At 37.7% G+C, this 22,191-nt stretch overlaps 1 protein-coding gene and 1 long non-coding RNA gene across 3 annotated transcripts in view; one reads left to right on the top strand and one right to left on the bottom strand.

Annotated features, from left to right (window-relative positions):
* LOC124158065 (pleckstrin homology domain-containing family A member 3-like) overlaps positions 1-22,191 on the bottom strand; it is a 47,131-nt gene that overhangs the window by 18,692 nt on the left and 6,248 nt on the right. For both annotated transcript variants that reach the window (XM_046533239.1, XM_046533238.1), the window contains one exon: positions 18,713-18,847. In XM_046533239.1, coding sequence (XP_046389195.1) covers positions 18,713-18,847 — 135 coding nt within the window. The remainder of the gene's footprint in view (positions 1-18,712; positions 18,848-22,191) is intronic.
* LOC124158066 lies at positions 225-2,254 on the top strand. Its single transcript, XR_006864695.1, has 3 exons — positions 225-604; positions 1,207-1,353; positions 1,989-2,254. It is a non-coding gene; the product is annotated as an uncharacterized LOC124158066 (long non-coding RNA).

Genomic DNA, 22,191 nt, shown 5'->3' with positions numbered 1-22,191 from the left:
AATGTACATATGTAATACAGCTGTACGTATACACCAATTATACATATGTATTTATACAGCTGTATTACAGTTGTATTACATGTGTATTTTTACATATGTACAAATACAGCTGAATTACACGAGTATGAAGTCATCATCGCCTCTAATATTCTTGAACAAATATTCAGGTAATAATCATTTCATAATAGGATTTATTTTCGATCTATAATTGTATTTAAAATGCCGGTACCCTTTTTGGAACCCATATTTAAATATGAACGCTGATGGTAATGTTTTGTTGTTAATTAATATGCTTAACGTACTATCCTGCGCCATGGCCTCCTGCGCTCAATCGCCATATTATTATTAGTCCTCTTTTTTTCTCCGCACTCGTTGTTTACGTTGTGAAAGTTAATGTGGCCGGCTGTTGCTCGGCAAGATTTTCCGTTAATTGTAGAAGAAATACGGCACAATATGTTGTAGCTCGGCTCCTAATTGCTCCATTAGCACCAAGGACGTGTTTAAAAATTTTAGTTTCCCTCAAAATACTGAGAGAAGAGCGAAATGGCTTCAAATATGCCGCAGGGACAAGTGGCACCCGACAACGTCTTCCCGCTTGCGTGAGGTAAGTTTTTCTACACATAATGGTTCCTTGAATACAATTACTTTAAATTTTTAATAGTGTTGATCCACGTATTTCAATCATTTGGTTTGAACTGTGCACAAGTAGTAATTTTTAAAAATGTATTCCGGTTCAGATAATCCGGCAAGGTTCTTGACGAGTGTTTTAATGCTTCTTTGTTTTCTATTCATCAATAGAATGTGTGAAATTTTGTGATTAAAATACAATATTTAGTCTAGGTTGCTGAGATGATTGTCGTAGTGTTTACTAAGTACCAGAAAGTGTAACAATAACTTTTTAATGATGCTACTTTTGTATTCAATAAAAATATTTGTTTGTGTCAATGCCGGTATGAAGTAATCTTTCGGTCATTTACAACAAATAAAGGCAATTACGTTTTTTGACTAGAATATGCATATCCCGATACATATTAATGGATGAAACTTCGCTTTTCATTGCTTTATTTGTGTGTTGTTCATGAGAAGATTGACTATCATATTTCGAAGTAGTATGAATGCTAAATTTTAAGATGCAATGAAAATCTCGACGAGTCGCTTTTGCGACGAATATTTTCCTTGATTCATTCCGAATTTTTTTAATTCCAGTTTTGTATTAATAGGATTACATTCCTTCGGCTGGTTAAAACGGAAAAATACATCAACACCGAAATTTTGTCGTGGCCCAGGGCTGATGCTGCTGTCTGCTCCTGTGTACTTGAAATTTCAACATCTTTGGCCGAATAATTACTTGTGGTACGTATTCGAGCATAGTAACTAATTGTAAGATTTGAAATTTTACAGTTAATTAGGTTTTTTAAAAATGGTTTCAGTGATTATCAAAGAGGACGGTGCCATTCATGCCTAAAAATGTAGAGTCATTATAAAAATATGGCTTTGGAAAACTAGGAGTTTTTCATTATTTCTTCGTACATCATTATATTTCAAAACGTTATTGTCAGTGTATATTTTTCTAGGACTTATTGTTTTACTTATAGATTTCCTTTTACTAAGCCTATGTGTTTAAGTGTGCTTTTATAAATGCCATGTAAATAGTGATTGTGAAGAGTGGAAGCTTATTGTTAATGGTTAGATATAACTTATTCAAGACCTGATGTGGTGTTGTGTGAAAATATTATGGTTTTAATGATATTTTGGAGATTTCATGTGCAATTAAAACTTCTTAAGGCATTTCTTAGCGACATGTTGTGATAAACCTTGGATATTGTACTCCTAATTGATTTATGGTGTTTATCCTTCCTTGTAGGGGGATTTTCTGCCATTTCATTTTGCATTGATCCTATATTCTAGTGATTAGTTATGTTTACCATTGGTATGCATTAATAAATTTGATTTGCATGATCACTTGCATGTTGTTGCTGCGAATGCAGGTTCCCAATTTTATGCATTGCTACTTCTGACCTGAAGATGCCAGCAGGATGGCTGGAGAAACTGTCGTCACCTATGGACAACTCAATGCGGAGGAATGCCCGGAAGCCTAGACTCTTATGATGTACCTACTTCAGTATATAATGAACTTTAAATTAATTGAAAATTTTCGAATGACAGAATATGCACAATTTGTGTGATATTTAATAATGTGTACATTGTATATTAAATGATAATTTTATATGAAAGAATTTGTATAGTTCCTGTTATATTTTATGATGTACATATTGTGCATTAAATGATAATTTTAAATGAAGGAATTTTTTGTCTTCACTATATTCTTAATTTGCATTACAAATGGTTATTGGATGCATTCCTTTCTCATGGAATTCAGGATTCCCAGCACGACATTCACTTTGTCATTGGTCAGGAATTGCTAGGATTGATTACTTCATTGTCCTAACCTCCACTCTTCCCTGTGCTAGTCCGCACTGCTTGATAACTCATCCTATGTACTTCCCTTTCTTTTATCTGTGAACTTCATAAAATGTTTTCCATTGAGAACTGTTCCATTTTCCCTTCAATCTTGCTATTCATGCACTCAGGGTTTTTCCAATCCATTTTATTCCTCTCTGGTATCTTATATGGTCCTCCTTTTTTACTACTCTGTAAAATTTGTTTCTGGCTGTCCATTTTATATTCTCAATGATGTTCGATCTTCAGGTTTTGAGGGCCATCACGTTTTATCAAGGAAGATTGAGGGCCTCTGCATTTGAACTAGTACAGCTGCTACTTAGAGTAGCTATGGTAAGATGATGTGTGATCAAGTGAAATTAGAAATACAGAGCATAAGTAAGGTTTAGTCAGATTAGTAATTTTTCCATTGACTGCATTTATAAGTCAGAGAAAATTCTTCTATTAATTCCCAGAGCAGCTAATATTAGAGGAATCAGCATGTTTAAGATAATGAGGTCAGCTAATGAATACTATTGAGCAAGAAACATAATTTAGATGTATCCATACATCGGATATACAGCTACATACATGTGTATATGTACATGTACAGCTGTAATACACGTGTATATGTACATATACAGCTGTAATACATGTGTATATGTACATATACAGCTGTAATACACATGTATATTAGCTGTATATGTACATATACAGCTGTAATACACGTGTATTACAGCTGTATTTTCCAGAAAAATACAGCTGTAATACATGTGTATTACAGCTGTATGGCAGGACTTTTGAGCTACTTTTACATGTGTAATACAGCTGTATTACAGATGTATACATCAGCTATACACCATGTATAATGCATGTAATACAGGTGTATTACATGTTTTGTGTTATCTGGGTTGAGGTACAGTGGCGGAAAAAATTAACGCAAAGCTCGTTGGTGTCTGAGAGCGGCCAGTTCAGGAACTAGGTACTTGTCTTCCAAAATTTTGCCCTCGTAATGCTCTCATACAACCAGGAGTTTTAGAAGCATTGCTTCGCCCTCAACTCACCTAGAATGGAATCTTCTCTCGTCGGGACATCAGTGGATACAGCCGACATATTAGGCATTGAGACTGCCTTAAAACCCAATCGTTCCGGTGGTGTAGTGGGTAAAGTATCATGCTACGAATCAGAGGTTCCACGGATCAAGTCCCAGTGGTGGATGACTTGATGCTGCACACACAAATTTAAACATTTTTCTGATCTTAAAACTACGCAATGCCTATCAAAAGGTCCATAGGATGTTGCATGGCTATTGAATTCTTACGCGCTTATTTATTTGTTGAAATTCAACTACATACTATATTGCATAACCTTTTGGGCAGTTGACTGTGGAGTGAATTTTGACTTCCATTTCCTCATCATCCCACCCCGATTCAAGGGGAAACTCCTATAGAGTTCCTCGTAGCAGAAATGAAAGCACTTTTTTGAGCCAATTCCGAGAAATCAGTTGCCTGTTTTCAGCTCAGTATTGCAATGCTTTGCTCAATATTCTACGCCCAATAATAGTTCCCCAAGGATTATATTGGAACAACTTAGGTAACATACTGCAATTGAAGAGAAATGCGAAGCCAAATTGATTTAGGAAACGGAATATGTGATGGCCATTTTAATGTTCAATCATTTCTTTCATGTAGTTATCCGAAGAAATTGATTAAATTGGTCAGCAAACGATTTCTTTCATAGTGAAATGAGAGGTGTAATTATAGTTTTTTGAACTTCATAATTTCTTTAAAACTTGATTGTTAGTGACAAAGATGATCCATATGAAAGCATATTTGATTAACAACATTAATTAAAAATTAGATCTTTATAAAAATAGTTCTTTCAGAACTACATACGCATTTCAATTCTGTAAACTGACATAAAATGAGACCCAGAAAAGTATTATGATTTTCACTTATTGAAAAGTTGTTTAGGAAACTGGAAAGACTGGAAATTTGAATGGGCAGAAAGGAACTTAGTGGAGTTCGACTCTATTTTTGAGTAAATAGAAGAGAATTAACTTTTTCTATATTTTGTTTCCGTGGTAATCGAATTATTATTAATATTTTCCCAGCTACAAGTTGATACATATCATGGATTGATATATTTTCCCTCGTGAACAACTCATTCAGGCATAATCAATCAATAGATTCTCGAATTTATTTCTTTTAACTCTAGTGAATATTTCTTTTGCTCCGATCTTTGATGCTTTCTTTCTTCATCAATTTCTGCATAATTCTCCTCTCCTCTGAAACACACATGCTGTACCACGCACCCATTTACCTGTCTACTCCGTTTTTGTGTCCGAATCGTTTTCCGCAAAGTATTTAATGTCAACAATTAAACTTATTTACTTTTATTTTGATACGTAGACTGTTTCAAAAGTCCATCTTTGATGCACATTTCAATTGTGCAACAATCATGAGAGTAAATCCTTCGTTAGAAAGTGAAAAGAAAATGTCTGCTGTATATGACGTAAATTTTTTGTAAGCATTAGGTGGCTTACTGAAAATATAGTTTTTGCGAGGACAATTGGAAAATTCGACCTCACACTATAATTCACGGGATGGTCAAAAAAACTCTATCGCTCCTCTTCATTGAATAAAGAATATTGAAAATTTGGCCAGAAAATTGAGATATCGAAATAAATGGTAATTCATGTAATTACAAGAATAAAATTTCTTCATTGATAGGTAAAGGTAAAGGTAACCAACTCACTTTTTATTTACAATATTTTGGTTAGTAAGACTTTCGAACTTCCTAACCTGATGTTGAGTACTAACAGTAATGAAAAGTTCTAAGTAGGGAATAATTAAAGAGCGGAAAACGCGAACAGTCCAATATTTTTATGAATTTGAAATAACATTAATTCCATGATAATGATGAAATATTTTTTAAATGTATGGGTAATGCTCATTTTCTTGGAAAATTTAAAGGTAAGTCTAGCCTTTGTTAACATCATTTTCTCAATGTTTCTGATGAAATACATATGCAGACGCCCAAAATTTCCCGATTGAGAACTACTGAGTTTGGGCAGCTCGATGTTCTGCCTTCGCTCAGCTCTATAGAACTTCCAAGGAATTTTCCCTTGAAATGAGGGAGGAGTAATAAGCTGTGACATATTGCACATACAGCTAATGTTAGAGGCCTTGAAGCTGGGTTGAACGACGCGGAAATGGTAGTCAAAATTCACTCCACAGTCAACTGCCCAAAAGGTTATGCAATATAGTATGTAGTTGAATTTCAACAAATAAATAAGCGCGTAAGAATTCAATAGCCATGCAACATCCTATGGACCTTTTGATAGCCATTGCGAAGTTTTAAGATCAGAAAAATGTTTAAATTTGTGTGTGCAACATCAAGTCATCCACCACTGGGACTTGATCCGTGGAACCTCTGATTCGTAGCATGATACTTTACCCACTACCCCACCGGAACGATTGGGTTTTAAGGCAGTCTCAATGCCTAATATGTCGGCTGTATCCACTGATGTCCCGACGAGAGTAGATTCCATTCTAGGTGAGTCGAGGGCGAAGCATACTTCAGAGAATATGGCGAAGAATTCGTAGCTGTATATTTTGCACCTTGTCATAATGCGACGGGCGTGATTATTTCCCCGGTATAAGGGATATATTGCTTTTAAAACTCCCGGTTGTATGAGAGCATTATAAGGGCAAAATTTTGGAAGACAAGTAGTTCCTGAACTGGCCGCTCTCATACACCAAAGAGCTTTGCGTTAATTTTTTCCGCCACTGAAAATAAAATAATAAAATCTTTGAGGTAGATAAAATCTCCATCAAAAAACTGTACAACTTTTTACCAAAACAATTGAGAAATTTGTCATCAATGGAACTTTTTAAAGTTTCCAAAAAAAAAAGAAACTGATTCCAGTGAAAACTTAGACCGTTATTTTATATGCAGGAGTTTTAATTCAATAACTCTGCAACATCTTTTGCATTATGTATAACTACTGTAGCTATCGAGTTTTCATCTTAATTGTTTGCATACCCAAAATGGATGTCAGTCATTGAAAAAAGAAGTCTTAAAAAAAAAAAGTCACTGATATGGGTACCTCGGGACGAGAACGGTTTCCCTCCCATTCTCTTGAAAACGCTCACAGCAGGAGAGTGAAACGTTGAGTAAGAAAATGTTACCTCGCAGCAATTCTCGAAAAATCTTCATACAAAAATTTGAAATACATAATAGTAAACAAATAGAACTTGTTTAAACATTAAAAATTAGTAATTATTTCAAAATTAATTACAAAAAAAAGCCACCTTTTATTTTCTGTGCAAGCTGGGAGAAAAAATATTTGATGAAACCAATTGAAAATTGAAACAAGAAGAGTCTTCAAGGAATTTAAGTGCAGATGTATAAGAAGAGAATTTTGTAGAAACTGAAGCTGAAGAGGAGGAAACGGAAATTCTTACAATACCTACAAACAAACTGAAGTAATTGGAAGATAAATGATAAAATATAATCTACAAATGGTAATTTCCAAACTTTAATATAAAACTCCACAACCGACCATGGATACCACATTCTATATCATTTTCAAGGTCTGGAAGACTTTTTAGCTCTGTCAACGCCGCTTTGTATAGAACAAGTCGATTGGCGCTTGAATTCATCAAGCAGGTTTTGGAGGGGGGTGGGAACATATTTGTGTCACATGTGTTCAAGCATTGGGTCCATAAGTTGCTTAAAAATCGGAAAAAACCACTCAAAATGCCGTTGAAATGGGCGGAATGGATGAACAACACGCTCATAAACACTCAACAATACTTAGGTCGTCTCAGTAACCACGATGATATAAACATTGAGAGAACTTTTTGAATTGAATATTTACGTAATGGAGAGAAATATAAAATTAATGACACATGAACTTGCGGAATAGCGCCGATTTTTCGTATTTTAGCCTTTACCCTAGGATTGTAGCTCCTCTATTTCTGATTATGAGGGTTTGAACCCAACAAACTTAGACAAATTAAAACATATTTTTCTTTAATAAACCGACTGAGACCAATTAATGCCAATGCCCAGCTGCTCAAGTTAATTTCTAAGACATAATCCCATAAACCAAGGATCTATTATATATATTACCACCTTTCAAGCGACAGAAGACGCCACCAACGCTCTGTCCCAAAAAATCCAGCACTCGCCTATTCCTTGAGGTATATTTATAAAATAGGAATATGAAACATCAAGACACAAAAATATCACCAGACACGTAAGTTATTTTCATTAACAATATACATAAAATAGCTAAAACATGTTTTTATTGTTACGGTATAGATGGCGCCACGAACGCAAATCAGCATTACATGGTTTTCACAAATGGAAGAGCAATATATTTTCATAATCATTACACATTCACTGCAAATTATTTTCGCCGGAAATATTCATTTTTTGGCTATGGCATTCATTTATTGCGACGCCTTATGCGACCTTCACTACATATCAATTCCCTATTACTTGAATCCCATACGATTACCATGTAAAATATTTTTAAAGCATGAATTACGTGAGGAAATGGTCTCTGTTACCATAAACGGTTAGCATCCTTAAACAAATTAAAAACAGCATTAGGCGAATTGGAGTTGGATAACCAGGCTTCAACAATCACATCCTGCCTTAGCAACCGCATCGAAAATGTGAATTCAATCGTACGTAAAATGATCACAGCATTATTTCCATTTACCTTACATTGTAAATAGATATCGTTATTATATAATTACAAAAAAGGGGCCCAAAACATTATGGACGATTATTTATGAAATTTTGACAGCCTCACAATTATCTGTTAATTAAGGGTACGTGTCTATAATACTATAGGAGATATTTGATGGTATCAATATATATTTTAATCAATATATCTCAACACACTAGCAATATGGGTAATAATAAATTATATGTACCATTAATATATTGCTGCCCAAGTACACTTTATGAATTTAATTTCCGTACCCACAATAGTGATGCTGCTGTGTGCAACTATCAATTGTACAATTTTGTGGGCCAAAACTTTATTTACACTACCTTTATATTTGTTAGATTTAACAATAATTTGATTAGGTAGCTTAATAATAACATTCTACATGAGTTTCAGCCTTGTATCTCATGAAATGAAAAAAATATGAGGGAAAAGTCAAATCCAAACAAAGTCGATCTGATCTTACTTGCAGAAAAATTGATTATTTGGAGTGCCAATCATTCACAAATGTGATTTATGTGATAAGGATTATACCATTAAAATGTTGTTCATCTCCCATAAATAGAATCATATTGAGAAGGATTTGAGGTTTTCCACTTTACTTTGCATTGCTATTAGATATCAATATAATATGAAAACTATGGTTGGCAAGGAGATTTAATTTTCACTAAATAATCATTTTGTTAACAACATATGACGCTGAAAATTTCAGATGGGTAAGGTGAATATCATAGGAGACAATGAAACCTATCGACATAACTTCATATCGATAGTGACTTCATACAAGGTAGATCTCAGAGGGTAAGAGTCGGTGAAGAATATTCTAGGGAGATAGCGGTAACATCAGGGGTCCCGCAAGGAAGCGTATTGGGTACGCTATTGTTTCTAATTTATATTAATGGCATCCATGTGGGAGTTACGCTCCAAAATACGATTTTTTGCGGATGACTGCATAATCTACCGAAGGATCAAAGGCAGGGAAGACCCGTGTATCCTTCAAAATGACCTGAATAAAATATCTTCATGGATAATCTCCAACAAAATGGATGTGAATACGGGAAAATGCAAGCAAATTACATTCACGAGAAGGAGAAACATGGAGAATCGGTCATACAGCTTGCTCGGGGAAAATATTTCCAAAGTTAGTGACCTAAAATACTTGGGGGTTAATTTCACATCTAATCTTGATTGGGGAGTGCATATTGATCAGGTGGTAGGGAGACCATTTGAAACCCTGCATTGGGTCATGCGGAATATAAAAGAGAGCAAAAAAGAAATTAAAGAAATGGCCTACATGACCATGGTTCGACCGGTACAGGAATATGCAACTTCGGTGTGGGATCATTACAGTAAAAATGAATCTTCTAAGCTTGAAAAGGTTCAGCGAAAGGCAGCCAGGTACACTCTAGGGAAACATGGAAGGGGGGAAAGTGTATCAGCTATGCTACGGAGGTTAAGATGGAAACCTCTAAAAGTGAGAAGAACCATAAATAGGCTATGCGGGGTATACAAAGCATTTGCAAATGAGCAGGGTTGGAAAGAAATAGGTCTGAAGTTAGACTCACCATGTTACATCGGAAAGTTACATCATAAATTCAAAATTAAGTTAAAAAAACAGAAAAGACACTTTGAAAAAAATCCTTCCTACATAGAGGAATAAAGGAGTGATTTTTAAGATCTTCCCTGCAAATGCCAAAATTTTTAGGAAGAAGTGTGCATCACTTATTTATTAACTACATAGTGGTTTAATAGGGAGAGTGTGAAGTTGGGTCAAGGTTCATTTTTTAGTTGTATTATATTAGAATTAATGTATTTAATGGATTGTTTTAAATTGTTTTATGAGACAATGTTAAATTCTTAGTTGTATTAGATTAGAATTAGTGTATTATTTTTACCATGGATATCTATTCTGTAGTTATTCACGTACATCTTATGCTGCCACCAGGCAATAGCATACTTGCAGCAATGTATAATAATAATAATATCGATACATCTTCATAAGGAAACATATCACATCAAAATAATTTATATATTTATGAAGAGTACATTGCCCTCTTAACATCATGGTTAAAGTCTTATTCCAATTACCGTATAAGCGCGTGTAAGAGGTGCACGTTTTTCCCCAGATATTGCAGCCGAAAATGAGGATGCGCCTCTTACACAAACTTCTTAACTTCCCCCCCTCCCCTTCACCAGTCCCAAGTCTAAGGGGAACTGAGTGGCCTTGGTTTCCAGTGTGAGTCTGTCATCTGAAACCCTAGGTCAAAAACAAGCGGCAGGCAGGGGAGTTTCTCCCTTAGTGACGTATTTGTAAAATGCTCCTGTTTGCTTTTCTTGTAAGCATCGCGCCGTCACGTAGGTTCCCCAGAGGTGAACATGGAAGATCGCGCAGGGTTTTTCGCTCCGGAGGGCATGCTAAATTTACTGCCACGAGTGGGCATCCCGTGGCATTTATACTGCATATAGTAATCGCTTATCAAACGTAGAGAAACGAAAGTTTTGAAGGACATACCTGGTTAATAGTCAATATCTGTCTTGCCGAGTAATTTCCATTACGCTGAAGACCTGATTTTCCAAAAATCATCTTCAGACGCTGATATGAGGATTATTGCAACTGAAAATTATATTGGTATCAAAACCTGCGCTTTCAAAAATTCGAACGAGTGTGTTCATTGTTGGACTAAATTGTGGATGGAAGAAATCAGAAATGCTTATAAGTAGGGACATGCAAAAGGTGGGGTTATTTTATAGCCAAAAGTGGTGTTATTTTTCTACAAAAGCGATGTTATTTTGCCCTGAAATCGGTGTTATTTTAACGGCAAAATAATTTATGTTGATTGAGAGCCATCCATCCAGTGGCCCACCCATTGCCCTAAATTTAGGATATTATTGATCGGGAATAATTAAAGCAATAATATACATGGAGTATTGACTGAATTAACCTATTTTACATATTTTATCCTTCGCGTAACCATATCTCTAGCTTACATAGAGAGAAATTACTTTTAAATGTCTGTAATTTCAAATGAAATATTGCTATTGTGATCAAGTTGTCATCTTTTACTTTTGTTCTCATATCTGTTAACACAGTGCTATAGCAGGAAAGAAATCTTTCTCAGTCCATGTTTGCAGAAGGGATCCAAATTGCTTAAAGGCACTTAGATGCAAACGATGTCTCATACATTTGAGCTCCTGGATTGCTTTAATTACATCCATTGAACCCGGGAATTTTACTTTTGTAGTAATTTCTATAATTCTCACCAACTCCAACTTCTCTGTCTCCATTGATTCCAGGCCATGAATTTTTTGTTTTTAAGTCAGGGTTCATGTCTGTAGACGGAACTTCTTGGGATCAAAAACTGAGATCTTTCAAATACCTATTTTTCTGCTTAGGTCTTCTAACATAAGAGAACTAAGTTTGGTTGACGCTTTTTCAGCCATCTGCATAGGTATTGACTTTACAGCAGCTGCTTTAGAGGTTTTCATGTTTTGCAGATGTAATAAGTGGTTTTATCTAAAAAAAAAAAAGTACTCTTATGAACTTTCTGGAGGCTCATTTTTAACTTCCTTAACTCTTTCAAAATGGTGGAGTTCTCTCCTTAAGATGAATGCGGTACTGCGCTCCATGAGACTCTTCGGTCCCCTCTGTATGGAGCATTTATGTTGGACATCTGTTAAAGGTCTTGCAGATAATCAAACACTCTCAACACCAACCTTTTCTGATCCTTCCTAGTGGGCATTTTGCATTATCTTGGACTCTGAGGGTAGTTGGTCTCCCTCCTCTCGTGGTTTACAACCCTACCAGCAGCATTGGTTTGCTGTCAACTCATGCTTTGTTCATGTGAATTAGCTATATGGATGATTGTTGCTTGCATTTAAATTGCAGACTTTCAATTGAATTCCTCGATTTATTCTGAGAATATTAAAATTTTGAATGAAGCTCTACCATCTGCATTAACGAATTTAATGCATTAACAATTTCCATGTTGATTTTATACTGAAATCGAGATATAAGTTAATATTTGTGGTAGAATTTCGTTTAAAAATTGTAAACGCTGCCAAAAGACTAAGAATTCAATTCTTCGTTTATATTTTTTGAGAAAGAACCATATATTTATTTCGCATACTAACTGAATGAACAAGTGTATGACTGCGGTCCCTTGCCACAAAGAGAGGTAATAAGAGACGAGGGTCTAGGTTCATGCTTCCGGATTTCGGAAGTTACAGATTTTGCCAGTCCATGGTGTTGGCCTGTGTTGGGTCCCGAAACTAAGACTTTGCGAACCCACAAATATCATAAAAGGAGGAGAGCAAGGAAACGTATTTTCGGCATTAGGCCTGCGTAGGAAAATCTCAGACGAAAATTTTCGCCTTTCGTCTCCCGGGTCAAGAAACGTCCTGCCGCATATTTTCGTCATTAGTAGCGAAAGGGTTAACTCTTTATAGAATGTGAGTATTTGATAGTTTGAACCCTCCAGTAATTGTATTAAGGTCAACCATCAGATTCCCAGATTCCAATGGCATTTTTGGCTACTTTGTAGACATCGTGAATGCGGTTTAGACATCCTCCGGACAAACAAGTCGCCTTATTTCCTCGAGGGTGTTTCTTTGTGGAAATCATGAATTTTCTCCAATTCATGGGCGATTTTCACCAACTCAGACGCGAATTTCATCATTTTTTTCCTTCTGCTCTGCATGGAATTGTTTTTCGATGCGTAAATTTAAGCCGTAATTTTTTCACGGCATTGGCCGCTCACCGACGCGACTAATTTCCGCGGGCCGCCGTTCCCGCCACAGCGCCGTGAAATCCAGAGAGTCATCTTGTCGGGAAGTGGCCTGAATTTTACGGCGCTGTGCCGGGAACGGCGGCCGGCGATAAGTCGTTTTGGCACAAAGCTGCCACAATGTAGCTCCGTGTGTATTTCACGGAATAGACGGCGCACAGCCACTTTTTGCCGCTTTCAGACTTTTGCTTTGCTCCGCCCATCGTCAACGGCACGGCACTGTGCTTTTAAATAACCATTGGTCACAATGCATGTCTGCAAGCGAGTCGGACTCGCGCAGTTGACGGCACGGCGTTGTTGACGGTCAGCAAGCAAGGTTCAATCCGGCCCGGCGGGTGCGCCGGTTTATGGCGTGAAATACACATCGTGCTACCTTGAGGCTACTTTCAAACGCAACGACTTTTCGCCGGCCGCCGTTCACGGCACGGTTCCGTGAAAATTCAGGCCACTTTCTAACGAGACATCTCACGGCGCTGTGCCGTGAACGGCGGCCCATGGAAATTCGCCGCGTCGGAAAGCGGCCAATGCAGTGAAAAAATTACGCCTTAAATCTACGTCCCGAAAAATAATTTCGTGGGAGGACGATGAGCTGAAGAAAAAAAATTGTGAAAATTGCGTCTGAGTTAGTGAAAATCGTCCATGAATTGGAGAAAATCGCAATTAACACGAAATTCGCGTATTCGCGGGAAAACCCCGGAAATCGCGTATTTCGCGGGAAAATCCCGGAATTCGCGTTAAAATTCGCGTTATCGCATTTGCGACTTTTGCATGTCCCTACTTATATGTGAAGAGCGTGGAAGGAGAGGTCCAGGGGAAGGAGCGCGATCCCTCCGTCTTCGAAGCAAGCAACGAAATACGGAGGGGAAGGAGCACGCTCCCTCCCCTCCGTATTTCAAGCTACGAGGCTATGAGTGAAGGAGCACGGGAAGAACACGTCCGATCTTGCATGTCACGTCGTTGCCTTCAAAGCGAAGGGGCGAAGGCGCAGCAATGTGATATACGCAGTTTGCGTTGCCTAAAGTTTCCAGTCCGTCTCGTCTTGTTTGAATGCGCTTATGCTACGCTTGTTTCTTCCGAAATTGTCCTGTTTGGACTATTTTGAATATTAGTAGCCTTGTTGTAACTATAAATCTTTGCGTAAAACAATTCGAGCTTAAAAAACTTAAATTCTGTCAGATATGCGTCGCGTTAGATCTCTTTCTTTTTTTGAACCTCGTGCGTGCCTTACAATTATTGAAAGCTATCGAGATATCTTCGGGCTCAGTAGATGACTCGCCTAGCATTTGGCCTCCATAAACTGAGAGATCGATCAAGGTCAGTTGGTGAGACGGGGTAGGGATGAAACACGTTTCCATTGTTCCCCTGTAACTTGATGTTTTCCTAATTTCCTGTGGGGTCTCGGAAAGGAAAAAAAAAACGGCAGAGGCATTAGCTGATGGGGGGCCGAATGTGGCTCCATTAAATCTACGACGTGGTTATTATCCTACGGCGCTGAGATTGCCCCGATTGTTGTCCAAGCTCTCGGGAAGGTTCATGCTATGTGCCTGTCGTGCATTGCCTTAAAAATTTCCACGGCTGCAATTCTATTGCAATACTCCTGCGAGAGCATTTAAACAAAATTGTTCGTGAATAGGACAAGCATCGTAGAGCAACGACGTATGTGAAGAGAGGATCGGAACTCTTTCTACTCCCTCTTATGCCGCTATTACCGCCGCAGTTATCAAAATTTCCTCTTTCAATTAATATTGAAAGAGGAAAATTCGATATACGTCGGCAACACCGCGCGACAGTATTAAAAAAATGCCGCAAAATCTTTTTCTTCATAGCTTCGATGGTCAAAATAGGGGTGCGCCTCTTACACACGCTTATACGGTACTATTGAAATTTGTCTGGAGAAGGGATGTATCGAACGCTCACTTGTATCGATTATAACTTCGACTATAACAACTGCATTAGTTTTCTTTAACTTTTATATTATTTTGTATTATAATACATATTATATTTCAGGAAGAGTTTCAGGGATTTTAAACAAAATGTCAGTTTTTAGCCAGGAGACAGTGGCATACTCAGTTAGTGCAGAAATGCTAGCAGCTACTTAAGCACTGGTGTTTAGCCCAAGAGAACTTCCTTTGCAGTTTTTCTTTTACTTTTCCATCCATGCACCTTTGCAATAATAAAATTATAGCTTGCAGCCTACCATATTTACCTCTTCAATCACTTTGCATTGATATTCACAAGAGTAATACAAGGAATAATTCTAACGAATGGAAGAAACTTATTTTGATCAAGTAAAACTTTAAAGAGTCACCACAAATTCATGTCAAAGAAAACATAAAAACTAAAATATATTTTTCAATCTAACGCATCTCATTTCTTGTATTCTAAAAATTCTACCATTAGCTTCCGAAAAACCCTCTACATATATATTCTGCATCTGAGGGGCGCAGCTAGGAATTAAGCCTGGGTGGGGTTTAGTTGAAACTAATACTGGGGCGTGTGGGGGTATGGAATACCCACCAGGATAAGCGGTAGGCACGAGATTAATAAATTGCAGAATTTTAAAGATAAATTGTTCAAAATGGTGAGTTTTACGACTTTCTGAAGGTATCAATCCAATTACGTAAAATGGATTAAACTTAAAAATTTCTCTTAGCTCTGGGGGGGGGGGGGGGGGGGGGAGGGTTTATCCCCCAAAACCACCCCTCGCTGCGCCACTGCTTAGGGTGTCCCAAAAAAACCGAAAGTTTGAAAGTTGAGGGGGGCATTTCCATTTTCCTATGCGAATGCATGAAAAAACATCCCACAAAAATTTTCAGCTCAATCGGACAATATTTGACCCTGCCGAAACGCATTCAAAGTTTGAATTTTTGAGTTTTCCAGATTTCATGCAATGTTGCCTAGCTCTAAGGGTCTTGGGGGATTTAAAATTAGAAACCTCTGTAAGAAAATGCTCTCTTATTATTATACTGTGATAATGCGGATACAAATGCACTGTGAACAACAAGCAATATGAAAAACTAGAGTTTTTTGCCACTTTTTTCATGCATTTTCCTATGCCGCTTAGCAACTAGTAACAGATGTTGCCTCTGAGCCTCATCATTTGTCAATTTTTTCTTGACTAGAAAATATTTTATTAATTGAACTCCTCTCTCTGCAGTATCATTAACAACCTTAAGGTGCTGAACTATAGATAGGCCCTTCTGATAGTCTACGTCACTTTTCCATGTGCACGGATCTCGCAGCACAAATGCCGGCGAAATACCAATAATTTTGAAAAACTTCACAGAATTTTTCGAAGCGAAGTCAGCGAGAGTCAGCTCACTAATAGGTCGATTAGGCGGAAGAGTAGCCCGAGGTGCGTCATCATCAGACCCCTCATTGTCTCTGATTGCTTCCGCAATGTCTCTTTTCTCGTCGTCAGAAACCATTTCATCTAAGAGGGCCATACAATTCAAGTTTTCGAAAGTTTTAACCATAGATGGTTACAAAACTTGGCCAAAGCTGCTGCGTAGTGAGGGTCTTTCTTCCGACCTAGGACTTTAAGTAGCTCAAGATCCATTCTCGGAGCGCTCACTGCCACAGGACAGGTGTACCAATGTTTCATAAATGCAATTGCAATGAAGCAACACAATTTGAATAAATTGTCACTGTCATGTGTCGACAAACGCAATTGCTTGCCAAAAATCCACGTTTTAAAAGCGTAGAGCTCCTTATTCATCCACCGTGATTTGTCAGTTGGGCCTGGGGGGGCGAACCACATACTTCTCTTTCTTGGGAACCACACCACCCAACCACACTATATACAACTCCAAAAGTTCTTTGTAGTCGTCTCGAGGATGGTGGTTCTAAAATAATATGGGGCATAATTTTAAATACTAATCCTGAGGATGGAGTTTAAATCACCCTGAACATTCTGACATTTACCATTTACGAACCTGCAGCTGAAGAATACAAAATTTGATAATGTCATCTACATTTGAAATATCCTTCAAACAGCCTCTTGTCGTCTTCATTGCTCGGAAGTAATTTCCCATCCCAGTGCACTGCTAAAGGAACTTGAGGGTGAAAGTCTTGCTTGATAAGCCTTAGTGTCTCGGACCTTTTATTCACTCTCATTCTATGTAGATGAGATTTGGAAAATACTAAATGGATTTCATCCCCTTTAAAACCCAATGCAGATGCTGTCGCATTGGCGACAGCCTGGACTATCATAGACCCAGCGGCAGAGGACGTCTTGAGTCCGATCTAGGGAAGCAGTCACAAGGATGTCGGACATTATACTTACTCTACGGCGCTTTCCGGACCTTGTCCGCATTTCAAATTCTGTAAAAGTAACAAAATGTTATTTCTCCCTTTCTTCCACCATATTGGTCACCCTTCCCGCACCCGGAAAAAATTACTTTCTTCCGAATCCGACGAGCTCGTCGTACTCTCCGCAGACATCTGTCGAACGAGGTCCACTTTCTCATCCAATATTTCCTTTTCTTTCTCATGCCGTTTTTTCCTTTAAAAATCCTCTTCTTGAAGTCTCTTACGGTTTTCTAAACACTTACACCACTTTATATCAATACCCGCCATATATCCTTTTCAATAAGTTTTCATAGATATGTAAAACAACTTGTCCTCCTCCACAGTAATGTTTGAAAGGGCGTCTTTGCAGCCGATGTCAAACAGACGGTCGAGCTCTTTGCTGAATTCCTCTCTTGCGGACACTGACTTCTCACTAGTTTTATTTTTGTCTTTCCCAAGGGCACGGTAGTTCTCGTAAGCTGTCAGGAGCTTCTTAATGGCTGCTCGAGCCTCCTGCGTAGGAATATTAGACTTTCCCCACACAGCAAGTAACTCTTTGATTGCAATCCTTGCTGCATCTGCCGCTGACATCGATCCTGGAGAACAGTGTAGGTTGTAAAAGAAAACTTTGAGAACTTCACGCAGCGTAGGGAGTTTACCATTGCCGGGCAAATGTTTGGACTCATTACCCACCAACCACGCACTTGTCGCACTTCGCATAACCGGCGTACTCTTCGATTTCACGCTCATTCTGGCCACCGCCGAAACAGCCTCGACCACGAAACACACGACAATACCTCACGTTCTCAGTTAGTGCACAATACTAAACTCCACGAGTGACTGATAGACTAAGCCGGGATACTTTTAACATAAACAGAGCGATGTTGCAAAAGCGCATAACTCGAATCTCAACACGACACGGCGGGGCAATATGCACTCGGCTGGCGCCTGGCGGCCGCAACGGCGAGCGGGACTTGTAAACACACCGAGTTGTGGATATGAAGCTCATTTTGACTCAAGTGTTGCTGTCAACGCCTATAGAGCTAGAGGAGATGGTTTGAACTTAAAATTGGTTGTTTTTTAACACTCGAGCCTCCTGCAGGGTAGGCAACATTGCATGAAATCTGGAAAACTCAAAAATTCAAACTTTGAATGCGTTTCGGCAGGGTCAAATATTGTCCGATTGAGCTGAAAATTTTTGTGGGATGTTTTTTCATGCATTCGCATAGGAAAATGGAAATGCCCCCTCAACTTTCAAACTTTCGGTTTTTTTGGGACACCCTAGCCACTGCTGCATCTGACTTTCTGGAGGAAAATATTGCACGTTAGATAATAAGCTATTCGTTTGTCATTCATAATTGTAAGCCCACTTGTACTCCTTGGACATTAACTACTCTAATGTGAACTACAAATCAATGAAGCATTATCCTCTCTAATTCAAGTAACTCACTGGGGACAACAGCATTGGATGAGGAGGACGATGATGTCCTGCGGCGCAACGCAGCCCTTGCCGCCAAGCTCTCTCGCCTTGCGTCCGCTGCATCACCACTGCCAAGCACGAGGGATAGAGGAACGGGAGGTGGCCCTGGAAACCAACAATATAAAACATCAGTTCACAACCTTAACTCCTTTGCACCACTTTCGTATTTTAGAAGCACATTACCTGATAAATCCAATAAAGACCCTCATGATGCACAAGGCAATTGGCCAAGAAAACAAAGATATCAATAGTAGTAGCACTGGGGGCAATATTTTCATTGACCCAGCCAAAAATAAAGCAATCATTACTAGGAGCAACAAAATCATTAAAGAGACATTAGATGCAATATACTGAAAGACAGCAACTTCAACTAGAATTAAGATGGATTACTAGAACCTGTTCTGTATTAGATGTGGGAGTGAAAACTGACCAAACCCTTTCTTGGAATGAATACTTCATATAACCTAACGTTCAAAACTGTAACTCAAATGAATACATATTGAAACTGTCTGATTATCGAAATATGTCTGCAAATGGTCACTACACTTTAACACCCATATTTTGGTTACAATGCACAGTGCATACATATGTGAAGGAATGAGGAACTAAACCTTAGACAAAAGACAACAACGAATACATGTGTTAGATTTATCAATAACATCCCAACATATAATTGCATTATTATACATTACAAAGACAATAACCTACTCAAAGCTCAGCCATGAACAAATACGGACAAAGACAACAGATTAATTTTCTGCACTTCATTGATTACTCAAACATTTTTAACATACTTCACATGTTATTCTCATCCATTTTCCAAAACGAATTTAGGAAATTACAGCACATACATACATACTTCCTCTTAGTTCTCCGTAGTAACACTTGCCCCTTCAGGTACGAGCAACCACATACTTTACATAAATGCCTCCTTCCAGCCAAGAAAGCAAATGGAAAGACAAAGAATAGACATTGGATAGATAGAATAGCTAGGGATGCTCACTCTCTGCTGCCTCTTTTTAAAGCTACCCAAATGTAAACTGATGAAAATTTCCTCTCGGGAGCTGACATTGCTCGTGGCTAGGCATAAAGCCAAAGCATCCATCAAGTAGCCCATGCTGGGTCGACTTCTACCCTCAAAATTCCAACTTTCCCTTTTCAATTTAACGATTTCCAGCGCAAATGTTACGTTAAATATGTGGTGGTGGAGCAAGGATACAAGTCCTTTACAACGAAAATAGAAGAAAATGAAGTGCCCGTTGGAGAAATTGGACTACTGAGTCCCAACTAGCATTTATTAATGTACTTTAATGTTAGGGGGAGAAACTAATCCTTTAACCTATCCATTAGGAAATCCTAAGTATATTAGGCAAAATAACTAATATATTAAGTTTTTGTTTCTGCCAAAGTAGAAACATATGTAATAAGATGATGTTCTCCGTATACCTTTGAAAGATACCTGTTCTTATTGGCTCAAGCAATGAAAGCCTAGCCCTTAAGCTCTGAGTCTGTAGAGACTTATCTCCCAGCAGTCTTTGACAAATTTCATGGCTTTCCTTTGTACTATGTTATGTTCACAAATTAATTCTTTCTGAGCCATAGAGAAAATGTATTCTATGAAATAAAATGAATCAGAGAAGCACAGTCATTTGAGTGCTGAGGTATTTCGTTGCCATCCTGGCTGGGCAGCTAGGGTCAGCGTCATCTTCGTACTAATCCACTTCATTTCAAAGTATTTTTTCTCGCCAACTTCGATTGACTTTATCTGTGAGCGTAATATTGTCCACAGGAACGCCATGCAATTTGTTCCACGGAGATTAGTATAGGAGCCACTGGGCTACCTACTACCAATGTTTCACTACTTGGGCTTTTAAGAATAGATATCTTTCAGAAATGAAAATCAATTTTGCAGTAGAAAATCCCGCCAGATGTCAAGTGCAAGTTATGATAAGTTTTTGTAAAATCAACTGAAATTTATCGCCAGATTGGCTATGTGTATGGCAAAGGAATAATCAGGAAAGTGGCATATGCGACACAAAACAAGCATCAGGGAAAACTCAGGAAGGAAGTTTTGTTTCTCCACAGCCACGCTCATCCACACATGGCAATTCGAACCCAAGAGCTCTTGTATGGTTTGGGATGAGAAGTTTTCAATAACCCGCCATATAGCCCAGATTTAGCATTGAGGGACTACAGGGACTAACACCCATTGATGAAGATCTGGCTCGTTACACAACAATTTGACACTGATGTTGAAGTGCATAGCACTGTACTTAAACCAGTGATTTAACTCGCAGGTGGCAGATTTCTACAGAGAGGGTATTGAAAAGTCATGTCATGATAAATGCCGAAATTTAAATGATGATTGTGGATAAAAATAGCCAAAGAGTTAACCTTCAAAGAATATACCATAAAAATTGTAATTTTCACTTTGCTTATTTTTTTTATTTCAAAATGTCTGCTACTTTCTGGACAGCCATCGTATTTAGATCTGAGAAATTTCTAGTTGAAAATATTTTAATTTTAGATGACACAAAAAAACTGAACGTAGATATGATAGGAAAGTGATCAGATATTTGAACATCAAGAACCCTTGTGCCAACATCATTACGGTATACATTAGGAAGAATATTGTCAATCAAAATTTGAGTAGAATGAGTAACTTTGGTACACATAAAATTACATCAATATTAAAAGCTGCGATGGAATTATGGAAGTCAATTTTGTCATTTGTCTCTTCAAGTAGATTGTAATTGAAATCACCAGTAATAATTATTTTGGAAAACCTATAAGTAGAGGCAAAGTTTATCGGTGAATAAAACCTGGGAATTTCGTCATAAAAATCTGTCAATTTCTGTTTATAATTTTGTCATAAAATTCCAATTTCGTTATAAAAAATAGTTTCATCATAAAAATTCTCTCATGTCACAAATATTCTTTTTTATCCTAAAAACAATAATTTCACCAAAAAAATGCTTAGAAGCATATTAGATATAATTTAATGGTAAAAAAAACTTTATAAAGACAGATCAAAGCCTATGATGATAGGAATAAGTTAAGCATTTGTTGGATACATATACGATAAACACCTTTTGCTAGGTATTCCAACCTCAAAGAGCTAGAGAAATGCGGAAGTTAGATGGGGATTATTTTTGAATGGTCAAAAATTAACATTCACATTGGCCTGCATGATGTAAAAAAACTTATAGTTTTAACTTAACACATTGGTACAAAAGCCTTTTAGGTCTTAAAGAAACAATGTATTATGAACACTTGCAAATATGTACATCATAGGTTGCTTTTAGCGATAAAAAAATTTTGGAATGTGCAATCTCTAAGTATTCACACTCAGGTTTTTGGAAGTAAAGTGGTTCTTCTATCAGTCAGAATATTTCCATGGATGGAAAAACCTCTTTCTGCATCTACGTTTGCCACAGATATCCACAGGG

This window comes from Ischnura elegans, chromosome 4, assembly GCF_921293095.1.
Source record: "Ischnura elegans chromosome 4, ioIscEleg1.1, whole genome shotgun sequence".
Lineage (NCBI taxonomy): Eukaryota > Metazoa > Arthropoda > Insecta > Odonata > Coenagrionidae > Ischnura > Ischnura elegans.
The sequence above is the reverse complement of the archived record's forward strand: the minus strand, read 5'-3'. Positions and strand labels throughout refer to the sequence as shown.